Consider the following 23,643-nt stretch of genomic DNA (forward strand, 5'->3'; position numbering starts at 1 on the left):
TAATTATCCTATTTTAGTACCAGCAAGACAGATGTTCAACTATGGTTACAGAATCTACATTCATATTCTGTCATGCAAGGTTATTTTACAGAGAGAATCTACTTCTAAAAATAGTAAAAATGGCATGCATACAGTAAGTTTCCACATTGTAAAATACATTTGTATATTAAAATACAATTTTAGCATGTATATCACTAGCCACTTACTTTTGTTGACAGTAGTGAAGGGAATTACTCCACTACAAAATTGGAATATATGCTTTTCTGTAATTCAGTATGATTTTGCTTAGACTCAGAGTTTCTTATGGGATAGTGAAATTGTGACTTAATGAGCTGCTTAAGTGTAGATTATGCAATTCAAAATCCCCTCATATTGTGTTGGATAGAAACCGTGAGCTTACATTTGTGATGTATGGTTCGATCGCCTGGGCTGTCCTCTTTAGCAGAGCCTTGGCAAGGTCGTAGGCTTGTTTATTCAGATTCTAGGAAAAGGAGAAAAATTGATTCAGCAAATCATCAAATATGTTTTCCAAGTAACAACAAATTTGTGCTCAGTTAAATGTATTCATTGGGTACACTGGTGCATTTTTTGTTCTTACTGCAATACCCACATTCGCATGCAGGGGTCTCACTGAATTGAAAGTATAGAAAATGGCATTTCCATAGTCTACAGACAAAAAAAAAAAAATATCCTAAACAGTCCATTACCAAAACAATGCTGGTGGCCAGTGCAGCCTTCAGGTTGTGTTTCATCTTTCACTTAACTTGTACAGCCAGAAACCAGTTTACATATACATTATAAATTAATACAATAAAAAATACATAGTTTGAAATTGTGCAAAGGGCAAAAGATCATGATGATGTTGTAACCATGTGCATATAATTTGTGAGTGAAGTTGGCAATGTGGTAGGCTTGCCCAAAGGTACAACAACAGCATGCAAAATTTGAACTACTGACCCTCTGGCTACTGGGCAAATGCTTATCTCACTGCTACATTATATATCAATCAACAACAACAATAATAATAATGATAGCACTTGTATAGCGCTTTTCGAGATGCTTTACAAGGAGACAAACATAGACAGGAGATAAAGTTATTTCAAAGGACGTTTCGAAGAGATGAGTTTTAGGGCTTTTTTGAAGATATGGTTTTGGAAGAGTCTTTGGTCTCTGGTTTATTTGGACATGAGAATAATGAAGAGAGCATAATAATCAAAATGTAACTTGTTATGTAAAAATGCTATTGGTGCTACTTCCACATAGTCCTGTACTATATTACTGTAGCAAAACCAAAATTGTATACAACATTGGTCTCATATGTACCTTGTGGGCTGGGACCAGGTTGACAAGCACAGTGTCGAGCAGCTCCTGTGACACAGTGTCTCCTTCACAGATGATGGAGCTCATCAGGTCCACCATGTGCATGTGCACCTTCTGGTTGTGTCCGTTACTATGGAGACAAGGCTGAGGTCAGGATTCTATACTGAATATCACACCTTCGTTGTAGATTTTAACAGAACATATGACACAACACAATGACATCTGTTTGGTGCAAGAGAGGAGGGGAGGATTGTTAATGTGAAAGGACTAAACGTGAATAAAATGGGTTAAATATTTAGACTAAAGGAGTATTAATGTTGGTGAAACAATGAAGTTGCAGTACAAACTTAGAGTAAATAAAAACAAAAATAACCCACTTCTATCCATAAAAATAAAATAAAAACTATCCTTACCTATTAAACTGTTTTGACACTTGTTTACCATAGGCATAGTACTTGTATGTTCCTGGATGGAGCAGTTGAATTTTTTTTTTTTTTTTGGGACAAATAAAAACTTTTCACATGTTATCATGAGATAATGATTAATTACTGTTGTCTAATATGGCCAACTGTATCAACACATGACCACTATGTCATGCATCACCAGCATGTAGTACATTGCTGTTAAAACATTTTAAAATGTATAACCATAATTGTTTTCACAGCACAGAAACAGTGTAGTTTACTAGCAGTTCCCACCGCCTCCACAGTGTCCATGAACATGTGGCGTGGGTGCACTTGTTTGACAGCAGGAGGTAAAACTTCTAACCTACATTTGTTCTGTGGCTGGTGGCCAATCGCAACAAAGCCTGGCTCTAATTATCTTGTCTTTTATTCAAACACAAAATAGTGACATTTTATTTTTGTCCTGGTTGCAAAGAGTTATTAAATGGTCTTTATATTGCATACAAAAAGAATATTTTTCACTAGCTCTCTGTGGGCAAAAAGCCAAATTTGCACTGCAGTCAGGATCCAGGCCTCAAGGTTGTGGAAAAACAGAAGAGAGGGGCAATCAAACAAACAACTGGACTGAGCTCCAGGCACCAGCTCTTGTTATTACTGCGGTAAAACACCCATATGCCCAAGAGGAAGGCTAAGAAACAGCTGTGAACTGGAGACACATGTAGGACTCAAACGTGGACTCACTTGATGACCTGAAAGAGTGTTCGGTAAAGCTGAGTGAAGATCTCGTTACTGTCCTCCAGCTCAAAACAGATGTTGTAGGACTTCACCCAGGCGATGTTCTGTGTAGGAAGTAAGAAGGATTCAGTGAAAACTATGCTGTCAGGCTGTATGTGTGTAATACAGGTCTATATTTAAAGGTGTACTAAGTAACTTTTCAGGTAGAGAGTCTGCCACTTTCTTGTCACAATAGAGATGCACTTTATTTACCTTGAATGTTCCACAGTATGACATTATGGTATGGTAGGTGACACCATGCCAAGTTACAGGCAAGGTCACATAAGTGGAGAAAAAAGCATGCTCACATTAATGATGCCCGTTTTTCAAGGTATATTTTATGTAATCAACACCAGATAGACTGCTTTAATGCCCTACTGTGGAACATTACTGGCAAAGCATATAAGATTTACTTGACAAAAAGCAGGTGCCAGAACCCCAACAAGAAAAGTTACATAATGCACCTTTAATTAAGATGGATAAAGGTAAATTCATGCTTTTAATGTGCAGACTTATCATAGTATAGCAAGTTCAAGGGCCTAGGCTCCAACATATACCACCAATAACTGAAGTCCAGATTCACACAGAAAATGTAATCTTAATCTTGCCATCTTAAATAGATTAACATGAATGGTAGAAGAGTAGAGAGAGTTGCAGGGGAGAAATTTAAAACTTAATTTTATGAGTAAATGGCCCTCACTGGTCAGGCCCTTCAATGAATACTGCATATCATGAGCATATTTTATTCATCGAATTGGGAAATATTAAGTTAGGCAATGAATGTGAAATATGATGAAACACTAAATATTTAATCTCAGATTCTCATAGAGCTTCTGCAGTAGGCTTCAGAGCTTGTTTCACATGCAAGAAATCCTTAAGCTACCAATTAAAGTGAATTTTAAAAATTAAATCACTTTGAAATTAGATACTTAGAAATCCTAATTCTGTCAGGTTGGAACCATCATCTTATCTTCTTCACCGTGTACATTATATAATGTATAACTCAAGCCTTTTGGTACACATTGACATTCCTTCACAGATAATTGGTAAATAAATCAAAAAAATATTGCTTGCAATGGACATCACCTCAAGCAGATAGAAGTATCTGTTGAACTGGGCACTCTTTGTGTCCTCCAGTCCCTTCAACTGTCTCGTGATGAACATGAAAATATCCTGGAAAAAAGTGACCATTTACAGACCTGTTAATGGGATGTTTTTCAGTATTCATACTTGCTTAAACTTATTTTCAAGCTAGATATTCATTTGAACAACTGGGTATTGAACACAGACACACATAAAAATAGTACATCAAAAATAGTGTTTAAATGATCTGGAACGATTCAACAATGTTTTTGCAGCAGGTCTTATCTGCTGGTCCCTCCTCTGAGCTTCATTACAGTGTTGTTTACCTTGAGCTTATCAGGAGAGGTGTACGGAGCCTCAGGGGCGTAGATCCTGAAGATATCTGCCAAACAGCAGGCCACCAGCAGACGCACGTCTTTGTCAGGGTGTTTGAGAAAGAAGTCTGAGGCCAAGTGCAGAGCCAGGTTCAGGTACAGCTCCTTCTCCTCCTCCGAGTCCTGGTCCATGTCCATGAAGGTCTTCACCACCATCTACAGACGAGACAGGGGGTGCAGTTACAGGTGAACAGGGGAACTCATGGAGAATTTATACATTCAGCCATTTCTCACTTTCAGGTAGAGCTGAGTGATTAAACATAATCCACAATTGTTGCTTCTTCATATTGATCAATCACATAAAAAGTAATGTTATCAAAAACAAATATAGCTTTCAAAATGAATGTCCTTTTTTCTTCTTCTTCTTTGGGGGTGATAAATATGATGCCTATCCCAGAGACTTTAGGCCTTATGTAGGGTACACTTTTTTTTTCTTTAGATCGCCCAGTAGCAAATTGGACTTCAAGCTTTTTTTTAAAGTACTAAAAACAGCATCACTACATAATACACTTTTGCCTCTCACTGGGAAATTAACCCAACACAACAAATTACTGCATTTAAAAACACTAAAAAGGTTTTGGTGTGCTTCAGTAAAAAACAAAAAGTTGGCATTTTTCTCTCCTTTACATTTTTACGCACCTTGAGTCGGCGGACCATCTCTTCTTTGGAGATTTTGTCAGAGATCTCCTTGACCCCCGGAGGGTAGGTCACCTTCCCGTCTGTGGCTCGAGCTTTAGAGTGAGCCATCCTCTCAGCTCTTCACTGCCTGAGGAAACACACACAACCACACTTTACTCTCACTCAATAGATTTTACAGTACACTGCTATTTTATCGAAGTCACAACAGCAGAGACATTATCAATATGTTAACATACCACAGTGATTTACATCCAATTTAACTTTGTAAACAAGAGCCTTCTTAAACTAAGCTAATTTTAGACACACACCCACTGTCATTACAATCCCAACATATTCATACACACACGGCATGACAGACATGGTTCCCTGAAATCAAAGATTCAAGTAAATATGGGGATACTGAATGAAAGTTTGCAGAGCTGATGTGCGCCACAATGTTTCATTTATTCATAAGCAAATTGTGAATTCAGAGCAGCAGCTCATTACACTCATTATCAGGACTTGGCTTTTCTCCATTTGCTCAGCCTTGGTGTCTATAAGAGTTAAAATAGCAATTGTGACATTTTCTTTATGACTCTGCTTAAAAAAAATTATTCAGCAGCACTTTGTATCACTGCTGATATTGTCAAGAAGTTCATCACAGAGTAATGTTGTCACGATGCAAAAATGTAAAACTCTATTTCAACACTAAGGAATATACTCTATACTCAATACTAATTCTGACACCACAGTAATTAAAAAGTCTTCTTTAGACAATGTCATTTTCAACATTTAATAATAGCACTTCCTTTTATATTACCCTGTTGTCTTATATCTGTGTAATCACACAGTTGTCCTGGTAGGTTCTATATAGTGGTCCATGTGCTAGTCTATGTGGTCTTATACTTGTTCCGATACAGCTCAAGGGTATTCTAAAGCTACTCAGGAAAGCTATTCTGTCCTGTGACTTTTTTCTGTCCTATGGGACTTTAGTATCACTACTTGTCCAAATGAGTATGCAGTTTAGTTCCTAGGTTTCGGATAGTATCTGATTTTCAGTACTTTCCTACATTAAACTACATACCAACAAATGGAGAACATTTAACCTAAGTTAAAGCGAGTTACCAAGTTAAGTATCAAAACACAATTGCTTTGTGAATAACTCGCTTAAGCCAATGGAAATTACAATGCATTTTGTTTAATAAACCCCTCAACGTTCCGACGGCGCGCCGTCGCCTTTACTTTACAACTTTATAGCAATGTACATATATTTCGTCACCCACACAAACAATCTACGGCACTCATCTTTCTAAATATGCAAAGTACTTTCAACTACAATCACCACAGTGCTGACAGGAAAGCCATTTTTACAGAGAAGTCAGAAATGTCGATTTGGACTTTATTTAGCTTTAAGGGTTCTGGTTCTGTCAAACATCAACATATTCCCACAAAGTTGGTCCACAAAGTTGGTCTTATTCGTTCTGTGTTCCAAAGTGTATAAATGCTTATCAGACATACTTTCAGTGATTCTGACACCTGTGGGTAAAACTATAGGGTGTTACCTTTACAAAGACCCCAAACTTGTGTATATACTACTCAGGATTCAATAATGGTTATCATTTAAATTTGGAGAGGTCAGAACAAAGGCAATTTCACCAAAATAACCCGGAATGGTAAGGGGTTAAAATGAATTCCGCAAACTTTAAAGACTTTTTACAGGATATGCATATATTGGGGTGTGCATTGTATCGCGAGTTTCTTGGCAATACCGAGCCATAATATTCTTACCAGATCTTGGTTTTTTTGGAAATAATATCAGAAATGGAAAATAAATTTAACCGAAAATGTCGAAACCTATTACTAAAGCACAGATAAAAACAGACAGATCTTTTCAAAGCCTCACAGGTTTGGAACATTTACAAACAGTCTTTTAAATATCCTGTTTTTATCCTGTTTCATTATGGCCTCACAGCAAAGATGACTGCACTCAGATGATGCTGAATGTGCTCTGGCTTTCAAATGTACAGCGATTATTTTTATTATATTGGCTATTGAGAATTGTTGCATCCCTAATTCTTGAATGGTAGTAGTAGTAGTAATAGTTCATTAGTTCAGATCAGGTGTTGTGTATAGAGGCAAGTCTTTTTCTAAAGTGTTTATGGGGGTTCATCCATCTGAACAGTAGGTTCAGCCTCAGCTCAGCCCGGCTTTGAGTTAGGTTTCTTTGGTGTGAAGTGGAAGTCACAACAAAGAGCTCATCATGGTTTAACCAAAACAAGCTTCTGAGATGATCATGAAGACAAGCTAAAAACACAAGGAGCACAATCAATAAAACATACTCAAATTAAAGACTTGGACTGCTTCTGTTCACATGCATTGAATTACTGCATTCAAAAGATACATTAAGTCACACTCCCTTTAAGATATTGACTCCTGTTTTGGACATAGCTGTCTCCTTTAGCGTTTGCTTTAACAACTTTCTGCCTCCTATGTGCATTATGCACCAGTGCACTTGATAGATATCAGTCCTGATATCAAGATCTATTCTTTCTACCAGATCTGCAGATTACCGATACTAGCAAGTATCTCTGTAAGAAAAAGTATAACAGCATTGTATACTGTGCAAACATTATGAGACATTCACCATCCATAGTAGCCAGCAGTGAATAGTCCAACTCTAAAATTGATTGGCCTAACCTTAAATATCCTGAGCCGGTACCAAATCCAGTCCCTATACCAGCATCAGACGCGGCAGTGCATATCTTATTCAAGCTTAATGATGACGAACTGTTCTTTTGAAAGCAATACATTACGAATAATAATTTCGAGTGTGAGTACTCAATATATTGCTTTCAAAAACCTAAAGCCATCTCATCAGTAAAGGTTGCGGCACTAAATGCAGGAGAAGACACTTTCATTTGTGGATGATGTTTCAGGACAAGATTAAGTTGTTTGGAGTGAAGCTCATTTTAATATTTTCACTGCACCATCTGGGCTCAGCAATGACGAGGTAGGTCTTATAAGCAGTAAAGTCAACAATTACAGAGAGTCATCCCAATAGACATTCTGTTTACCCTATGTAAGTCCAATTTTGTGTACATTTTCCATTGTTCACTGAAGTTTCAAAGAGGGCAATCACTGGTAGAGTAGTTTACTTTTCTGTGTAAAACTACCACGAGTTGCCAACTTTGAATAATAATGATATTCCTAATACAAATAAAGCCTGTAAACTGCAAAAATGTGGCCACTATCATAATACACAAAGCTTGTGTTTAATTGGCTTGCTTTTTAGTGCTGAATTTTCTGAGAGTATCATCCCTCATTTGGACTTTAACCCTGAATTATTCCATGATTTTAAACCAATTTACGTTGACAAAGGAAGACGGACATCACATCGGAGTTCAGTTTTTCTATAGAGCACACTTTATTGACTCAAATTGGCTGAGAGCTGGCTCCAATAGCACTAAACACTAAACACTCCCAAGTACACATGGAACAGAACAAAGGGCATAAAAAGTTATAATTTTTTTTTCTTCATGTTATCAGCAAGAGCTTCTAGTGTCGGTCAGTGTTGTTTTTTCTAATGAGGATTTGCCAATTATCAAAAGTTTAGGTTAGTAGATTTATGAACACACTTGTTGGTAGACATTGCAATGCTTTCACTCACGGTTTTCAGTGTGGTAGTTTCATTGGTTTACAACAGACAGGAGCCACACATCAGTGGAACCAGGACTGACGCCAACAACAGCTCCAATCTGACCTGGTTTTACATCGCACAGCTGCTGCCAAACAATCTCTCCTACTCAGGTCCTTTCCCTGTTCCTCTCTCTCTCTGTTGCTTAAATAGTGCACATTTACATTGTGCACTATTATAGGTGTGCTGAAGATGTGTTTAAAAATAAAATATCAATCCCACAGGTTGGTTTGAATGCCAGTCACACAGGTGCATAGTGTTGTGTCCTTTTGCAAGACACTTACTATGCTTTGGCCCCAGTGTTTGTGTACACTACTGTATGAATGTGTGTGAATAGGTAAGTGGTTCGTTGGATTAAAGCACTTTGAAAAGTGCTGTATAAATGTGATAATTTACCATTTATTTATTTTATTAATTCCATTTATTCACGTTTTCTTGCTGGATCACTAAACAAAACATAAACTAATAGTAAGAAAAGCAACAACTGACCAATCAGGATTAAGGACATAGGGTTTCTCAGTAGAGCACCATCAACCTGGGAATAATTCAACTTGACAGCAGTAAACGATCACACAAGAACAACAAGTTTCAACTGTCATATAGGGAGTAGAAGAATCATTATAAAGTCTAACACAGAAATGTAGGTTTCCTTGCTCTTTTCTAATGTAATATGTGCAGTAATGTGGCCTCACAAAATGTATAACAGATCTTGTATGTAAAAGTTATAATTCACTTAATGACTCTTAGCTTTTGAAAACACAATCATCAAAATCTGAAATTAATAAATGTTTCCTTCTAATGCACTACTGAGATCGCAACACAATGGTTAATTATATACAGGAATTAGATACTAAATGCAAGAGATGAATAAATGTGTAGTTACACTGCCAAAACTTGCAAGATGAATCATGAGGAGTTAAGCAAATACAAGTTTTGATCTTCATTTATGCCATAGTCAGACATAAAAGCATATTGAGATAAAGTATTTTAAGTCTACTGTTGTTCTTTTGTGAAAAATTGAAAGAATAATGTTCATCCAGTCTCATAAGCTTTGCTCAACACTGAACTCTGACACAGTGACACAGTCTGTCCTCCTTAATTGAACATAGGGACAGCAGAGCCCCAGTAAACACAGAGGAGAGCAGCAGCTGGGTTGACCTCATGTAAACACAAACAGAAACCAAAGCGACAACCTATAGACCTACAACATTCAAAAGTGTTTAAGATAAAGCCAACCAGGTACATGAAGGCCATACAACCTACAGTAAAAAGAACATAAGCACAGAGATAACCAACATTCCATATAATATACTGTTCACAAAACACAGAAGGAACAAAGTGTTCATTTATACAAGAATCCCCTTGATTCTGCATATGACTTAACATTAACAAAAACTAAAAGGAGTACTTGACTTACTAAAATGAGTTACTAAATGGATTAACCTACCGGTTATAACGGAGCAATTCTAAAAGTATTAAATCTTTGCCTATTACTACAAGCAAACACGAAGCAGATCAGCTCAGAGGCTGAAAGTCACTTTTCTTACATAACATCAATCTTTACATTATTCTTCAGTCATCAACAATCATCAACAATCTTTTGCTGTATGATGTATTTATACACGCAGCGGTACAATCTAATCTTGATAACCAGTAGGATTTATAAAAAGTAGTTTGAATAATCCATCGATAAAGCGATGATCCATTAAAATGATCATTCATTGAGCCTCGCACCGCGCCGCCAAAAGAAAAAACACTGCGGCTCAGTCCATTAGACTCCACTTCAGAATAATGGAGTCCACAAACACCAGCAAAAGCAACATTCAAGTTTTACTCAACATTTTATAAACAATCATTAACAATCGGCAGTCAACGTTTCTTTAATTGTGTCCGTGCTGAGCTAGCGGCATGTGAAGGACCACACTTCATACAGCATTATTACTGTACTGTTGTTGGCAACATAGGGCTGGCAGTAGCGAAGCTACGCAAATTAGCCGCTGGTAGCCTCCAAGCTAGCGAGTCCTCAATGCATTGTGCTAGATATATGCTAACTGAAGCTAACGCTAGCATGTAGCCTAGCCGCAGCCATCAGTGACAGAGGGCGGACACACACAGCAGCAGCACACTCAAATGATTTGACCCGTCAGAGGCGCGTTCAAAATCACATGTGGATGAATAAATAGCAAATATTTTATAGATGTCAAAACCTGAGATGCAGGTTTAAAAACAGCTAGCATCTTTTAGCCGCTGTACCGGGAGAAGCAGCGCTGTGAGCCCTGACGGCTGCGGGACAGAGGCGGCGGGCTGTGCTCCTCCACTCAGCCCCGAGAACATGAACAAAACATCCCACACTACACCTGCTCTCCTGCCTCTGTGCCAAGCCTTACTGTGCTCAATAGAAAATACAGGTTTATAAATGCATTGTCTTGCCTGTAACGGTGAACTGTGATCAGTCGTGTCTCTTCTGCAGCTCTTCCCCCTCCTGCTCCAAAATGGCGCCAATATGAGCGGCTCCAGACCCCACAGGAGCAGCGTTCATCTGTGAGGGAACAGCGACCCCTACAGGCTCTATCTGCGGGGGAACAGCGACCCCTACAGGGTCCCTCTGTCCGGACAACAGGCCTGTAATCACCGTCACACACGAGATGAGAAGAGTCAGCCACATGGGAGAAGAGTCGGGAAAATGATTGAATCAAATCAATCTTAGGCCTATGTCAGTTCTAAAGACAAAACAGACTAATGGCTGTTTGTTGAATGAAATAATGTAAGTTGGCTGTCTATTTTCATAATCTTAGGCTGTATGTTTTTAGCGTGTGTGTATATGTTTGCCATATATTCCTTTAAGGCAGGAGGTAAACTGTCTGGTCACAGTTCGTATGTTTTATAAAGCTCTTTAAAATGTCGTTGCTGAAATGTCCCCGCCTCTGTCGTACTGTAGGGGGCGTTCTAACACCGCGTTTTGAGACCCTCCTGTTTTCAATCACGCAATCAGCTGCAGCCCTGTGGCCTGGTGCCCTGATAAACACAGGGTGGTCTAAGTGTGCTTTCATGGCTGGAGGATGGAGGGGTTCATATCTACGTTTCCGCCCTTCGGCTTCTGCGGAGTCCCGAGCCCTAGCAGTGCATGGGGCAAAAGAGAGGGCCGCCTCATTACTCCTCATGGCCTCAACTACCTGGAACTCTGCAAAGCTCTCCTGTCCCAAGCCAGTCCCCCCGTCCACCCACAGCACAAAAATGCCAACACCAAAGACTGTGGCGTCCAGGTGAACGCTAAAGTGCACAAACTCATCCAGTGCTCGCTTGGTCCCAAGACCCTGTTCTGTGAGGACACAGAGGGCCCACTGTCCCCCAGGCCATTCAGGAGCCCTGATGTTTTACTTGCTGACGGGAGTCCTCACCTGCGCTTTTTGCGGCCCATGTCCATCTACTCCCCGATGTTTGACCGCCGGCTCTTCCTCAAACAGCTCAATGGGGGAGGAGACCGTGAGCTGGACACGACTGAGCTCGAGGGCAGCGTGACCGAGGACCACAGCGAGCCGGACATGAGGCTTCACTTGGCCTCCAAAGGCCCCAGCTTGCAGGTACGTCTGTACTAACAAGGAGACTATTGGAACAATGGCCTCTTGTCTTCTGACTTGTTCAATGTGTAAGAACTAAGACCGTTAGAGGAAAGCCATGAATTGGGACCAATTAAGGTTTTCTTGTTGCTGATCCCCAACACCATGTGAACACTGGCAAGAGTACCATTTCAACCGGATCTATTTACAAAACCATACTTTTTTCAGTTTCTGGAGCAGAAATATGGCTTTTTCCACTGTAAAAAGTGCAATGTCCGGTGGGAGAGTGCTTATGTGTGGTGCATCTCTGGAACCAGTAAGGTAAGGTCCCCTTGTGAAGGCCAGAACAATTTAAAGCAGATTGCCTCAATTGGCAAAAACTAATTGGTTTCATCATTAGGTGTATTTCAAGCAACTCTGCCGGAAGTGCCAGGTGGGGTTCAACCCCTACAGAGTGGAGTCGATCCTCTGCAAGGTAAACTCACACCAGACTTGCACAGCACTGTTTTTGATCTATATCCTTGTGTATCTGTAGGGCTGTGCTCAGACTTCCTGCATATGTGAAAGAAAGCAGAGGCACATCAACATGAAGAGGCCTCATCGCCAGGACCTGTGCTGTCGTTGTAAAGGCATGAGGCTCTCCTGCGATGCCACCTACAGCTTCAAATACATCGTCTGAACTGATTGAACACTCCTACCCCTGAACACTGAAAGGCACTTTAAATCTGGCAGAGGATGCACCCTCCTGTCAGCACTCATAGCATATGGAAGTTGCCTCTACTAATGGACTAAAGTTATTCAACTATTCCCCAACCAGCGAGTATCTGAATCTGCCTGTTTTTTATTGGATGCAACTTTGTTGTGCAGCTTTTCCCCCCCAAAATAGCTTGTTAAAAGTATTTTTGTATTTAAAAAAAAATAAAATAACTTCTGCATCCCAAATATTGTTGCTGAATTTCAAGAGTGCACACTAGGGTTTGAGTTTTTTTTGTTTTTTTATCATTATGTTGAGGTTTTCCTTCATTTGTAATGATTGAGGAATCTGACTATCACTGTCAAAACAATGGCAGAAGTTTCTACTATGAATACAAGCAGCATTCACATTTAGTCTTGATATGTCTTTACTTGGACACAGACGTGTACAGAGCATCAACTCAAAAAGAACTTCACAAAGGCTGTAAAAGTATTTACAAGGTGAAAAAAATCAACTACAGTCTTCATCTAAAAAGCTTTAAAATGTGCAATTTCTGATTTTGGCATGCAAACACGTTCTCCCACACACAACTCACTGGAGCTTACAGCTCCCTTCAGTACCAGCATACAGACAATATCTTTCAGATAAAACCGTCTTGTAATAAATAGTCCAAACACTCCATACAGTACACTGAAGATGCATGCATGGCAGTTTCAGTTAGAAAACTCAAATGGGCAAATGGTGCCTGTTTGGATATAAATAATATCTAATACAGCAAAAGGACATTAAATTGCTAGATGGTGGTTACAGAAACAGCTGACTGCAGTGTTCAGTGTGGGGCTTCAGTAGACTGTTCTGAACTCAATGTCTGCTGAATGTCAGCATTTCCCTTAATGTGGATCTACACACCACACACATATATGCTACATGACAGTGGAAACATGAACTATGTGTTACAGTGAGAAATGTACAGTGTCACTAATGATAATGCTACAACAGAGGACCGCACACAATATGATCTGTTACAGTAGTTGAAGACAGCAGTTTACCAATACATGATATAGTACAAACAGCATTTAGAAATCACTCCAATAGTCCGTACAGCTTTTCTCAAACCAGTCTTTCAGTCAGAGTTATACTGGGAGCAGATCTTATTCAGTAGAAAGTGTTCAGCTGGGTCATGCATTGCACAAATTCCTCTAATCAAGGTCCTATTCAAACAGTAGCAGGTGAGACGGGATACTTCCTGCTTTCATCTTTTTTCTTTTATATTACCAACAAAATCAGTATGAAATTCACTTTTAACATTAATTCATATAGCAAAAGTCCATTTAGTGCAATCTCAAAAATCGACCTGTCTCCACAGGTAGTTTCTTTACCATAAATTGTGTCTCCTTGCCATCCTTGTTGTCGTTGGTAAAAGTTAATTCTTCTTGGAACAGTGGGTGCAAGTTCAACATCACAAAAAAAAGCCGTTCTTGTGCAGTTGCTAAGTGTTTACAGTTATTAGCTGTACAATGTTCATGTGATAATTTAAGCTAATATATTATTCCTTTTTCATATCCATAGCAACAGTACTGCAAAAGTTACAAGGTCTGTTTCAAGTTTAAAAAGTCTAAAATCTTTTTTTCATGTCTGTACATCCGAAGGTTTTGTTTTCAGGAGCCCCCCTGCTTTTAGTAGAGGCAATGCAGCATTGCCCACTTTCTCCAGGTAACGGGACAAGGGTATGGGCACATCACCGAAGGAAGAGCAACAACAACCCCATGCGGCTATGTCCCCCAGAGGTGCAGAGGGGCAGGGGGGAGAAGGGGGAGGAGGGGAAAGGAGAGATGATGATCGAGTGGGACACTGAGTTAATACGGTTTCATGTATAGCAGAGGCGTGCTTGTATGGGGAGTGAGGAAAGTGCGGTAGATGTGATCCCTGTAGAGGGGGATAGTGATTCGAATTTGTGATAAGGGTTGGTTCCGAAGCGACAGTTGGTAAAGATGGTTGTGGAGATACAAAATATCTACCTGGGTTTAAATTGAAAAGCAACGAGCTGTGAGAGGAGTGTCCTCTGAATTGATGCCTCTTGTTTGGGCGGGTTTTGCCCATTTCTCGAGGTAAAGTGAAATAAAGTTCTTGGGTGGTGGTGCAGTGGTGAGGACTTGTGTATAAATTTGGAGGTCCAGGAAAGTCGAGCAGAAAAGTGTCAGAAGCAACAGAAGATGCAGATGAAGAAGGACGTGAGGAGTGTGGGTCTAAAATCGATCCCTTTGGGAGGATTGTGTCAGTCTGGTATCCTGAAGACGGGACAGGAGACAAGTACGAAGGGGAAGGGGCCATGTATTCAGATGTGGGGATCCTCCTGTATGACCAAGCTGAACTGCTGCCTGGTCTGAATGGATAGAGATGTATGGAAGCATCCTGGGATGGGATGAGAGGGTGTATAAGGGAGGATCTGGCGGGAAGGGGGGGCTCCTGAAGTCCTGTCAGAGGCTGGTCGCTGAGGCGCTGGAGTCGGGGAGGTAGGTTGTGACCACACGGTACCCCTGGGCGCGGCTGATCATGTCACGGATCTCTCCGTTCAGCTCCAGGAGTTTGGAGCAGATCAGGCTCAGGTCCTGACGAGACCCGACCAGAGCAATGGTCCCCGTCTGTCCCAGGGTCTGGTGTCGGAAATACACGTTCAGGAGGGTCTGCACCTCACTCTCTGAGCTGCCCCCAAACACACCGTTAGGCCACTGCCTCCTGCAAAACAAAGGATGAATTACATTTAACTTTAATGATTTATTATTATATTCAATTGCCAGAATTATATAATCACTAAATAAAGAAGCATCAAAGAATAATATACAGTATATTTAGTTAATGTATGAAATATAATAATTGAATCCAATATTTTGTATTTGTAATATTTGTTAACTTTGTTCCAATGAGTAAATATTGTGTTCCTTTTAAAAACGGAAAATATGTCCAAAATGCTATACTGAAAAATTCTTCATAATTCTAACGTTCAATAAAAATAAAATAATTGAGTGCCTAAGTTTTATTAGTTTGATCTGATATATTAAAGGACATTTCATACATAATTATTTCTCCTCCCTTTTTGTCAATCTTGTGTTACCCACCTGCACTCTTGAATGTAGCGGACGGCTTTAGTAAACTCATGGTTCTTAAGGCACTCGAGGATGGCCTGCACAGCGGCCTCAGATGTGGGGAAGTTGGGCACGACCATGGCGGTGGAGCTACTATGAGCGTGAGACAGGAGTTTGTGCTCCAGGTCGCTGGCCACAGCTGCCTCTGCCGCCTGTAGGCTGCCCCTCAGCTCAGTCAGCTCCCGAGACATGTTCAACAGCTGCCAAAAAAAAAGGAGGGAGGTTGGTGTAAACACTAATCACATTTTGTTTTTGGACATAACACACACTTTAAAGGAGACATATTATGCAAAATTGATTTGTATGAACATTTAACCATGTTATAATAACTCTCCGTTTTTTTAATGATTTCTGAATATTTGATTAATCCCATATTTTTATTATCTTACATTTGAGGTTAGATTTCTCTGAAAAAAAGTTTTCACCTACCACCTATCCCCACTCACAGTTCTGTACTTGCAATTGTATATATAAAAGACTAATGGTGATACACAGAGGTTGCAGAAATATTTCAAAGGGTGTTGCTGAGGGTGAAGGGCCTTTCAGTTTTGCAGTTTTAAACAGTAAGTCAATAGTCCATTTTAATTCTTAAAGCGTTTTAGATCAATATTGATCAGAAATGAGCAGAATGTCTTCTTTGAACATTTCCTTTTTTAATGAAACTACAATATTTCAAAGTGTTATTTAATTATATTTTTTATTATTTAATGAATTATTTTACTGACCTCGGGCACAGTGCTGATGGCGTGCACTTGACCGATGAGTGAACAGTACGACTGAAACAGTAGCAACAACTGAAAGTGCAGCTTGTACAGTCTCTGACAGAGTTCCAGTTGCTAAAAGAGAAGGAAATCGTCTTTCTATTTACATATGGCAACACAAAATATATTACAAACATATAAATAGATCACATTATTTAACAAAGCACATTGCATGCAAAAGTATTAAAACAAGTTTGGAACTTGTTTTATTTTAGGTAGTTTATTATTGAAAGAATCTAGTAGAAGAGACTTACTGCAAGAGACTCCATTTGCTAGAGCGAGAGCGTGTTAGGGCATCAGAGTGAGGTGAGAGGAAGACACAGCATCAATCAAAAACATGCAACCAGTCAGTTCAGTCAACCCAAGGAATGAGCGTAAACCCAGTTATGTACATTCAGGAGGATTTTACCAGGAATTTTTTTAAAGATAATGTGCCCTTTCAAAAGCATGCAACTCTAAAATGTTAGAAAAAGTGAGAACAATCAGCACCAATAAGCATTTTGGATTTTAAAGATGGTTGTATGGTTCTGAACTCACTGGTACAAGCTATTTGATTTGATAGTAAGTTCACATTGTCTTAAGCATGTCCAAAAGAAAGAAATTTTTTGCCAATCCAGTAGTTATAGTTATTCAAAGTCTTTACACCCAGGTACCTCATACAACCATTCATTAAAAAGCCAATCCTTTATTCACTTTGGGATGTTTTTGCCCACACCTTCTCCTCTGAGTCTCCAGGCTGACAGGTGACTACACTGTCCCCAGGGCACCTGGGAAATGTGTCCCTACAGTTCCTCAACCACTGAAAATGAAACACAATTATTAAATATTTTGACAAATATGAGAGGCATTGTTTTAAATTGTATATTTATAATAATGGCTATGAATATAAGCATAGCTTTACCGAAACTGCACATTCCTCTTTGGTGTTGTATGTATCCAAATACTCCTGTAGCTCCAGTGCACTAAACTTTATCTTTTCAAGAAGACCATAAGACATTATCTAGAAATAAAAATTGTCTATTAGCGTCATTTTAATTATTGCTGAGTATTTTATTGTATGCTCTTGAATATCATAGCTTTAATTACAGTGTCTGCATCAATGTAGATGGTGGGGCAGTCGGAGCAGGTGGTGAGCATTTGGGATGACCTGAGGAACTTGGACCCGATACCTCTGAGCCCCTCGCCCAGATATGTCGCTACATCCGTTGTCAAGGTGCAGAATTTCCCTTGGATGTTCTGTTAACAAGAAAATAATTAGAAATAGTTTAAACCGTTTTTGCATCAAAGCATTTTCTACAGCTTTTCCTATGCAGCATGTAAATGAAAATAATTTCTCACAGTAGTTACTGTGCAGTGCAAATGCAATCATCTATTACGTATGGGCTACAAACATTTCTTTAGGAAATTAAACATTACCACTGGCATTTTATAAGATGATGTTGCTTCTTATAGCACAAATTGTACTCTGAAATATTGTATTTTAAATTAGTTCTTCTTACAAATTTTTTACTTAAAGTTTAGTTTAAAATTAAAAACATTCCCATAACTATCCTGTATACATTAGAGATTTAGCAGTTTCTTTTCTTGGTCTAACCTTAAAGAGAGATGAGAAGACTTGAAAAGTGTAGACAGCACAGGACCCATCTGAGTCTGTGACGAGCTGGTTAATGTGGCAGCGCCAGGCCTCCTCGGCGTCGTCACACACGGTGGGCTGGAATGCTGCCAGGATCGCAGAGAAGAATGGAGACGGAGGAGGAGGGAAGCCCAGATCCTCCAGGTCGTCCACATCATCACGAAGACTGCACAGAGAGACAAACTACAGTCAGGACATTGAAAATAACATAGGGGTGCTTTGGTACTTAAGTAGGTGTGGTTACAATAATAAAATACATGAACCAGATTGAATATTGTCATGTTACCCCACGAAAAAGTTTTGAAAATGATAATGTAATATGTAAATCTAATACTAACATTATTTCTTTCTCCAACTTGTATGTAAATATTGTACATACGCAATTTATGTCAGGTATGTCATATGGATCCCTAAATTCTTAGCAATTACCTGATTGCCATTATTGTTAAAGTAAAAATGACATCAACTGTCTAGTACTTTGCAACAGATTAGACATAAATAGATAAAAATATGGTATGAAATCACAGTAATAATAAAACAAATGGCAGTTCTTTACCTGGGCAGACAGTTTGGGTCTAGAAAGTCCAGAGGTGGTTGGCAGTAGTCGCGATTGAAGCGCTGTCCCAGTCTGGGGAGCTGGTCCTGGGCTTGACCCGGCAGGTCCAGTGTGAAGCTCTCTCCGCAGTCTGAGCCTGGGGGAACCTCATGGGCACTGAGGGACAGCTCATCGTCCTGAGCCTGGGTGTCCTCATCATCACAACCTCTCCCCTAAAAGCAGGGATCAAGTCAATGGCGAAAATACCAAATAGAAATCTGCAGTATGGAAGAAAAACTGGGCAATAATTATTCATGCAAGCCAAAAAAAAAAAAAACAGCAACTAAGATTCCATTCAGAGAGGGAAGAAAAATAAAATAAGGGTAAAGAACTTTTTTCTTTTTTTTTTTTAAACAAATCTAAACATTTTGCCAATACTACAAAACCAATACTACTTAAAATAATAAATAAAATGAACTATTTCATTAAATAAGTCTTGTGCTACTAGACAACTGTCTCAACATATATTATAAGTAATGCTGGTACATAGCCATTATCTCTTACATGCAGTGCAGAGTGGATGTCATGCAGCCCTCCCTGTCCAGGTGTGGTGACATTGAGGGACTGGGGGTCAGCAGATGTATCGTAGGATGTGGACAAAGAGTCAGTGTGGTTGGTCTCTTCTGATGGAGATGGATTTGTCTGCAAAAAAAACCCAAAACAAATATCAGTAATATAGATTTACCCCTATAATTATTCACTAAAACCTCTTTATTTTTAACAGTATACTGTACTGTACTCATGAAAATTGTCTGATAAAAATTATTGATTGGACGAGAGCAATTTATCTTGAAATAAGGACCTCCACTAACCGATGTGTGAGCTGCGTGTGTCAAACTGGTATTGATCGAACACTTAAAGCACTCACGAGTTGAGAGTGAGAGAGGCTCTGGCTGGTGGAGGACTCCTCTTCTTCAGAGGATTCGTCCGTATCGTGGGGGTCTTCATGGCCTAAACTGGGGGTGCTGCCTGAATGTTGACTCTCCTCCAGCAGGTCTCCGAGCTCAGTGCTGTCAAGAGACCTCCGCCGTACACCCCAGTTAAAGTTATCCAAATTCTCACCCTGCGGAGAAGGTACAAACAAGCACAATGACAGACAATGGGAAATATTATACAGAAGGACATAAAATATGTCTATGTTAAACTGCTCTGTCAGGGCACGTCCAGGGTTATTGAGAGGAGAAGAAATCATCAATCATGCTACAGTGGATATAATTAATTGCCAAATTCCAACCCAAATTTGTGTTGATTAAAAGAAAAAAAGGTAAAAGTCACATGAGTTTGATGACTTGATACTGTTTGGGGTATATTAGTGTTGAACCTTTGATTTTTACAAATTTGAATGTTTATTAAAACCTTTAAGACCTTGGGAATGCCCTGCTTAGATGATAAGTGGTTTCTAAGTATTTACTGACAAGCACAAGATGCACAAATGTTATTTAAGGAATGAAAATATGCTAGAAAAGTATTTATTTTATTGTGAAAATGAACATTATACCCTGAAAATATACTTCGCATTTATGACAAATACCAAAATTGTCAGAAATCTTTGTAGTTCTGAAGCCAAGCCGTAAGAGCGAATAAAGTGTAACAAACATCCAAGTTTCTATAAATGAATAAATAATTTAATTAAAATAACTATACAAAAGAACAAGAAGCCAGCAACACCACAGAGCTGATGGAGGCTAGTGAGCGTGTTCAGTGTGAGGGGGCATACCTGCAGCTCCTGAGGCAGCAAGGGGGAGAGAGAGAGACACAGGGTTACAGAGGCAAAAGGGCAGGGACAGGCAAACTGCAGTTTAAACATTATAATTGTCATCTAAGAGCTAAAATTTAACAACTGTACAGTGTAAATATACTATAAGATTCAGCTTGAATAATAACTTGACTAACATATGATATAATGATATAGTTCTATAGTTATGATACCATTTACTTTATATACTAGCATTAGCAATGTCCAAATGGTAGGAGGGGTTCAACAAGGCAATCAATCATTATTTACAACTTGCCCATGATCCACGTCACAACCCACCAGTTGGAAATCACTGTACTTGTTGAATTTGGACCCAGTAAATTAACAAAACTACTTTTTCCCATGATTTTTTTCACAAATCTAAAAACCATCATGAACACATATCTCACCTCTCCATCCTCCAGCTCCACATCGAGGAAGTCGAAGTCTCTGAAGACCCTGAACTGTTGCTCGCTCGCGGTGTCGTCCAGAGTGTCTTCCCGTGTGCCCCCCTCCTCTGAGGACACCCCACTCTCTCTCATCTCCATCATGTCCAGATCTCCACACGACGAGAAGATCACCTGGAGAAACAAGCAAAAGCAAAATGGGTAAATGCTGTATTTGTTGGTTAAAATTGTCAAAAATATTTATATAAAATGTGGCAGGTAGCTTACAGATGGGTTCTTGGTAAGTCCAACTTCCTGTCCACAGAGTGACAAGACATTTACCAGCTTCTCTCTGGTTCGTTTCTAGGAGATGGAGACAATCAAAAGATATATATTGCCAGTAATTCAAGCATATGTGACACTCATGAGCCCATCTATCTTTGACAACAACTATTTAAAATATGTGAAAACGCATTCACACATTGCTTCACTTGTACTGGCTGAACAATCTCTGTCATAGGAATTCCATTTGTCTTTTAAAATTAAGCAGCCTCATTAGCAATTAAACAACAAACTCAAATTTATACTTACAAATTATACAAATTAAACAAAATACAAATAATTTTGGAAACAAACCTCTAGCATGTAAGGAATTATTTTGATTGCATGTTATCTATGTGGGACAAATTAAGGTAATCTTATCTTTATACCTCAACGTGATTATAGGCCTTCAAATAACCCAATTTTAATCCCTTTCCTCCCTTTGATAACCACAGTTTTTGCCCAAGACACCTTCACCTGTATTACAGTGACTGTGGCAGATCAGACAGTCAGTAACATGACAGTATAGTTTCAGCACCTGCTCCTCTGTCTCAGGACTGACTCCCTTTCAGGCTAACTCGTGACAGCCCCATTAAGATGTCCTGTGAAGGGATTTTACCTGTGAGGATTGCGGGCGCCTCCAGCTGACAGGGACCAGGATGGTGTTGGAGTTTGATCCGGACGAGGTGGAGGAGGTGCTGCGAGTCACTGCCATTGCTCTGGCTTTCCCCTCTCTGCCCCCGGATCCCTGGAGCTCATCGAACCGCCGGCCAATCACTGGCGTCTACAAAGGAAATTTCATTTATACAATACATTTCAAAACAATACTGTATTAAAATGAATGTGCAATAGATTTAATAAGAAAACAAAAATCTTGACAGACTGTCATGATGCCTGCATTATCTGTCTCCCTGTGTGCTCTCCCCCTCCCCTACCTGTTTGAACATGGAGCTGGGCGGAGTTCCTAACTCCTCCCGCGCGGACCTGGAGCGCATCAGCGCAATTACCTCCACCTGCCACCGAGTATATGAGAGCTCGGCAGAAGACACTCGGTGCCAGATCGTCCGCGTGTCAAACGTGAATGCTCCAGCTTAGTTTTTGTATTTTGGTGCCTGCTTGTTCGACACTCATTGGATTTTGCTACTTCAAAGATTCCTGCTCTCGCTCGTTCCTGCTACTGACTCTGCGCTCTAGCTCAGGTACAGTACACCCCTTGTCTTCGCCTCCTGTCTTGTTTTGGTCTCCGGCTTGCTTCCCTGGTCTCGTTCCCGGTCCAGTCTTCGCTCCGGTCCTGGCTGTCTCCGTTCCCGCTCTTGGACTACCCCTGCTCGATCTGCCCTGGTCCCGTTCCCGTTCCGGTCCTGGCTTTCCCCGTTCCTGCTCTACACGACGCTTCCCCAGTTCGCCTCCCGCTACCTGCTCTTTGTGTGTGTTAAATGAACTATTGACAACTGCTTTTGCACAAACTGTAAATAAACCTGCCCCGAGTCTGCACCCCTTGGTCCGCACCTGCACCTGATGTTACTACACAGACAATGTCTGTGAATGCTATTCACTCTTTCCTAATATCTATACAAATAATGATCACAGAGAACCTCATCACTTAAAGTTCTACCAAAACAATACTACCTCTCTCTAGGTCCATTTCTTCACACCTGCCCTCAGCCTTTGTACCTATGCAATATATTTAAGCTCCTTACCTCAGAGATGTCAAATGTAAAGTCCAGTGTTTTCCCTGGAAGAGCTTTAGCCGAACCATCCCACACACGGCTGACCTCCAGGTTTGAGAGGTCACCATCTGAGTGTCTGTAAACAGGATGGACCAAACTGGCAGAGCGGGATACTACCAGCTTCAAGATGTTTAAGGCATCTTTCCAATGGACTGTCTGTGGAGTTAGAAAACAGAACAACATTACTAAGAGTCTTGAGCTGTTTTCACACACAATGCACTCTTTGGACTCTGTGGACTGACCCCAGTTGTTATAGTTGGGTTTACTTGATTTTCAGGTTGGTCTTGTTCACATGCACTGTGCATCATTCATGCCAAACACTCACCATGAGCCACATGAGAGGCCATCAGCAGATCACCAAACTTAGCTCCATGACATTGTGCTTCAAGTAACAGAGTGCCATGAACACGCACGCGCGTATTGTTTTACTATTAAGTTACTACATGACGAATGTGACGAATAGCAGCTCTGCAGGGCCCAGTCATACAAATATTTGTGACCCACGTGCTTTTTTATCCAATTCCAAGCCGGATAAAAAACACACTTGCCCTGCTCCAGAGTGCGAATGACACCTCTGCGAGAATGTTTAAAACAGATGGTCTCGGAGTGGCTCCACTTGTTTAATGCAAATCAGAATACAACTGTTGGGTTCACACTGGCCCAAGCGTACCGCTCTCAGAGTGAACACTCTTTTCTTGACCAAAGTAGTGCTGAGTAAAAACGGCCATAAGTAATTAGTATATGCTTAGTAATACAACTAAATAATTTAAAATAAATTAATTAATAAAAATTATAGAACCACGGCAACCAATTCTAAGGAA

General features: G+C 39.9%; 3 protein-coding genes across 6 annotated transcripts in view; 1 reads left to right on the forward strand and 2 right to left on the reverse strand.

The window, feature by feature from the left end:
* pds5b (PDS5 cohesin associated factor B) overlaps window positions 1-11,198 on the reverse strand; it is a 28,440-nt gene extending 17,242 nt beyond the window's left edge. Inside the window, exons 1-7 of the mRNA XM_033977963.2 lie at window positions 10,698-11,198; window positions 4,595-4,721; window positions 3,908-4,111; window positions 3,585-3,671; window positions 2,466-2,563; window positions 1,324-1,450; window positions 401-481 (exon numbers count right to left, since the gene is read on the reverse strand). Coding sequence (XP_033833854.1) covers window positions 401-481; window positions 1,324-1,450; window positions 2,466-2,563; window positions 3,585-3,671; window positions 3,908-4,111; window positions 4,595-4,702 — 705 coding nt within the window. The 5' untranslated portion in view covers window positions 4,703-4,721; window positions 10,698-11,198. The remainder of the gene's footprint in view (window positions 1-400; window positions 482-1,323; window positions 1,451-2,465; window positions 2,564-3,584; window positions 3,672-3,907; window positions 4,112-4,594; window positions 4,722-10,697) is intronic.
* An 83-nt stretch (window positions 11,199-11,281) lies between these two features.
* On the forward strand, window positions 11,282-12,763 carry zar1l (zygote arrest 1-like). Its single transcript, XM_033978655.2, has 4 exons — window positions 11,282-11,848; window positions 12,053-12,145; window positions 12,225-12,299; window positions 12,360-12,763. Exons 1-4 carry the CDS (start codon window positions 11,327-11,329, stop codon window positions 12,501-12,503), a joined length of 834 nt encoding a protein of 277 aa, XP_033834546.1. The 5' UTR covers window positions 11,282-11,326; the 3' UTR covers window positions 12,504-12,763.
* Window positions 12,764-13,262: 499 nt separating this feature from the next.
* fryb (furry homolog b (Drosophila)) overlaps window positions 13,263-23,643 on the reverse strand; it is a 37,744-nt gene continuing 27,363 nt past the window's right edge. For 2 of the 4 annotated variants that reach the window (XM_055226355.1, XM_055226352.1), the window contains exons 50-63: window positions 22,793-22,978; window positions 21,712-21,876; window positions 21,060-21,134; window positions 20,787-20,966; window positions 19,519-19,713; window positions 19,155-19,292; window positions 18,612-18,823; window positions 18,017-18,221; window positions 17,509-17,658; window positions 17,324-17,422; window positions 17,138-17,221; window positions 16,387-16,497; window positions 15,635-15,861; window positions 13,263-15,254 (exon numbers count right to left, since the gene is read on the reverse strand). In XM_055226355.1, the coding sequence (XP_055082330.1) occupies window positions 14,996-15,254; window positions 15,635-15,861; window positions 16,387-16,497; window positions 17,138-17,221; window positions 17,324-17,422; window positions 17,509-17,658; window positions 18,017-18,221; window positions 18,612-18,823; window positions 19,155-19,292; window positions 19,519-19,713; window positions 20,787-20,966; window positions 21,060-21,134; window positions 21,712-21,876; window positions 22,793-22,978 (2,286 nt within the window). In that variant the 3' untranslated portion in view covers window positions 13,263-14,995. Of the gene's footprint in view, window positions 15,255-15,634; window positions 15,862-16,386; window positions 16,498-16,676; window positions 16,695-17,137; window positions 17,222-17,323; window positions 17,423-17,508; window positions 17,659-18,016; window positions 18,222-18,611; window positions 18,824-19,154; window positions 19,293-19,518; window positions 19,714-20,786; window positions 20,967-21,059; window positions 21,135-21,711; window positions 21,877-22,792; window positions 22,979-23,643 lie in introns of all 4 variants that reach the window. The other 2 variants (XM_055226353.1, XM_055226354.1) reach the window with 2 other exon arrangements.

Source organism: Periophthalmus magnuspinnatus, chromosome 14 (assembly GCF_009829125.3).
Source record: "Periophthalmus magnuspinnatus isolate fPerMag1 chromosome 14, fPerMag1.2.pri, whole genome shotgun sequence".
NCBI classification, from domain to species: Eukaryota; Metazoa; Chordata; class Actinopteri; order Gobiiformes; family Gobiidae; genus Periophthalmus; species Periophthalmus magnuspinnatus.

Bases quoted from the DNA above. Each gene is read 5' to 3' on its own strand.
- zar1l (XM_033978655.2), top strand. From the start codon at position 11,327: ATGGAGGGGTTCATATCTACGTTTCCGCCCTTCGGCTTCTGCGGAGTC. The intron at 12,146-12,224 runs GTAAGGTCCCCT...TTTCATCATTAG, and splicing joins GCATCTCTGGAACCAGTAAG to GTGTATTTCAAGCAACTCTG. The intron at 12,300-12,359 runs GTAAACTCACAC...GTGTATCTGTAG, and splicing joins TGGAGTCGATCCTCTGCAAG to GGCTGTGCTCAGACTTCCTG.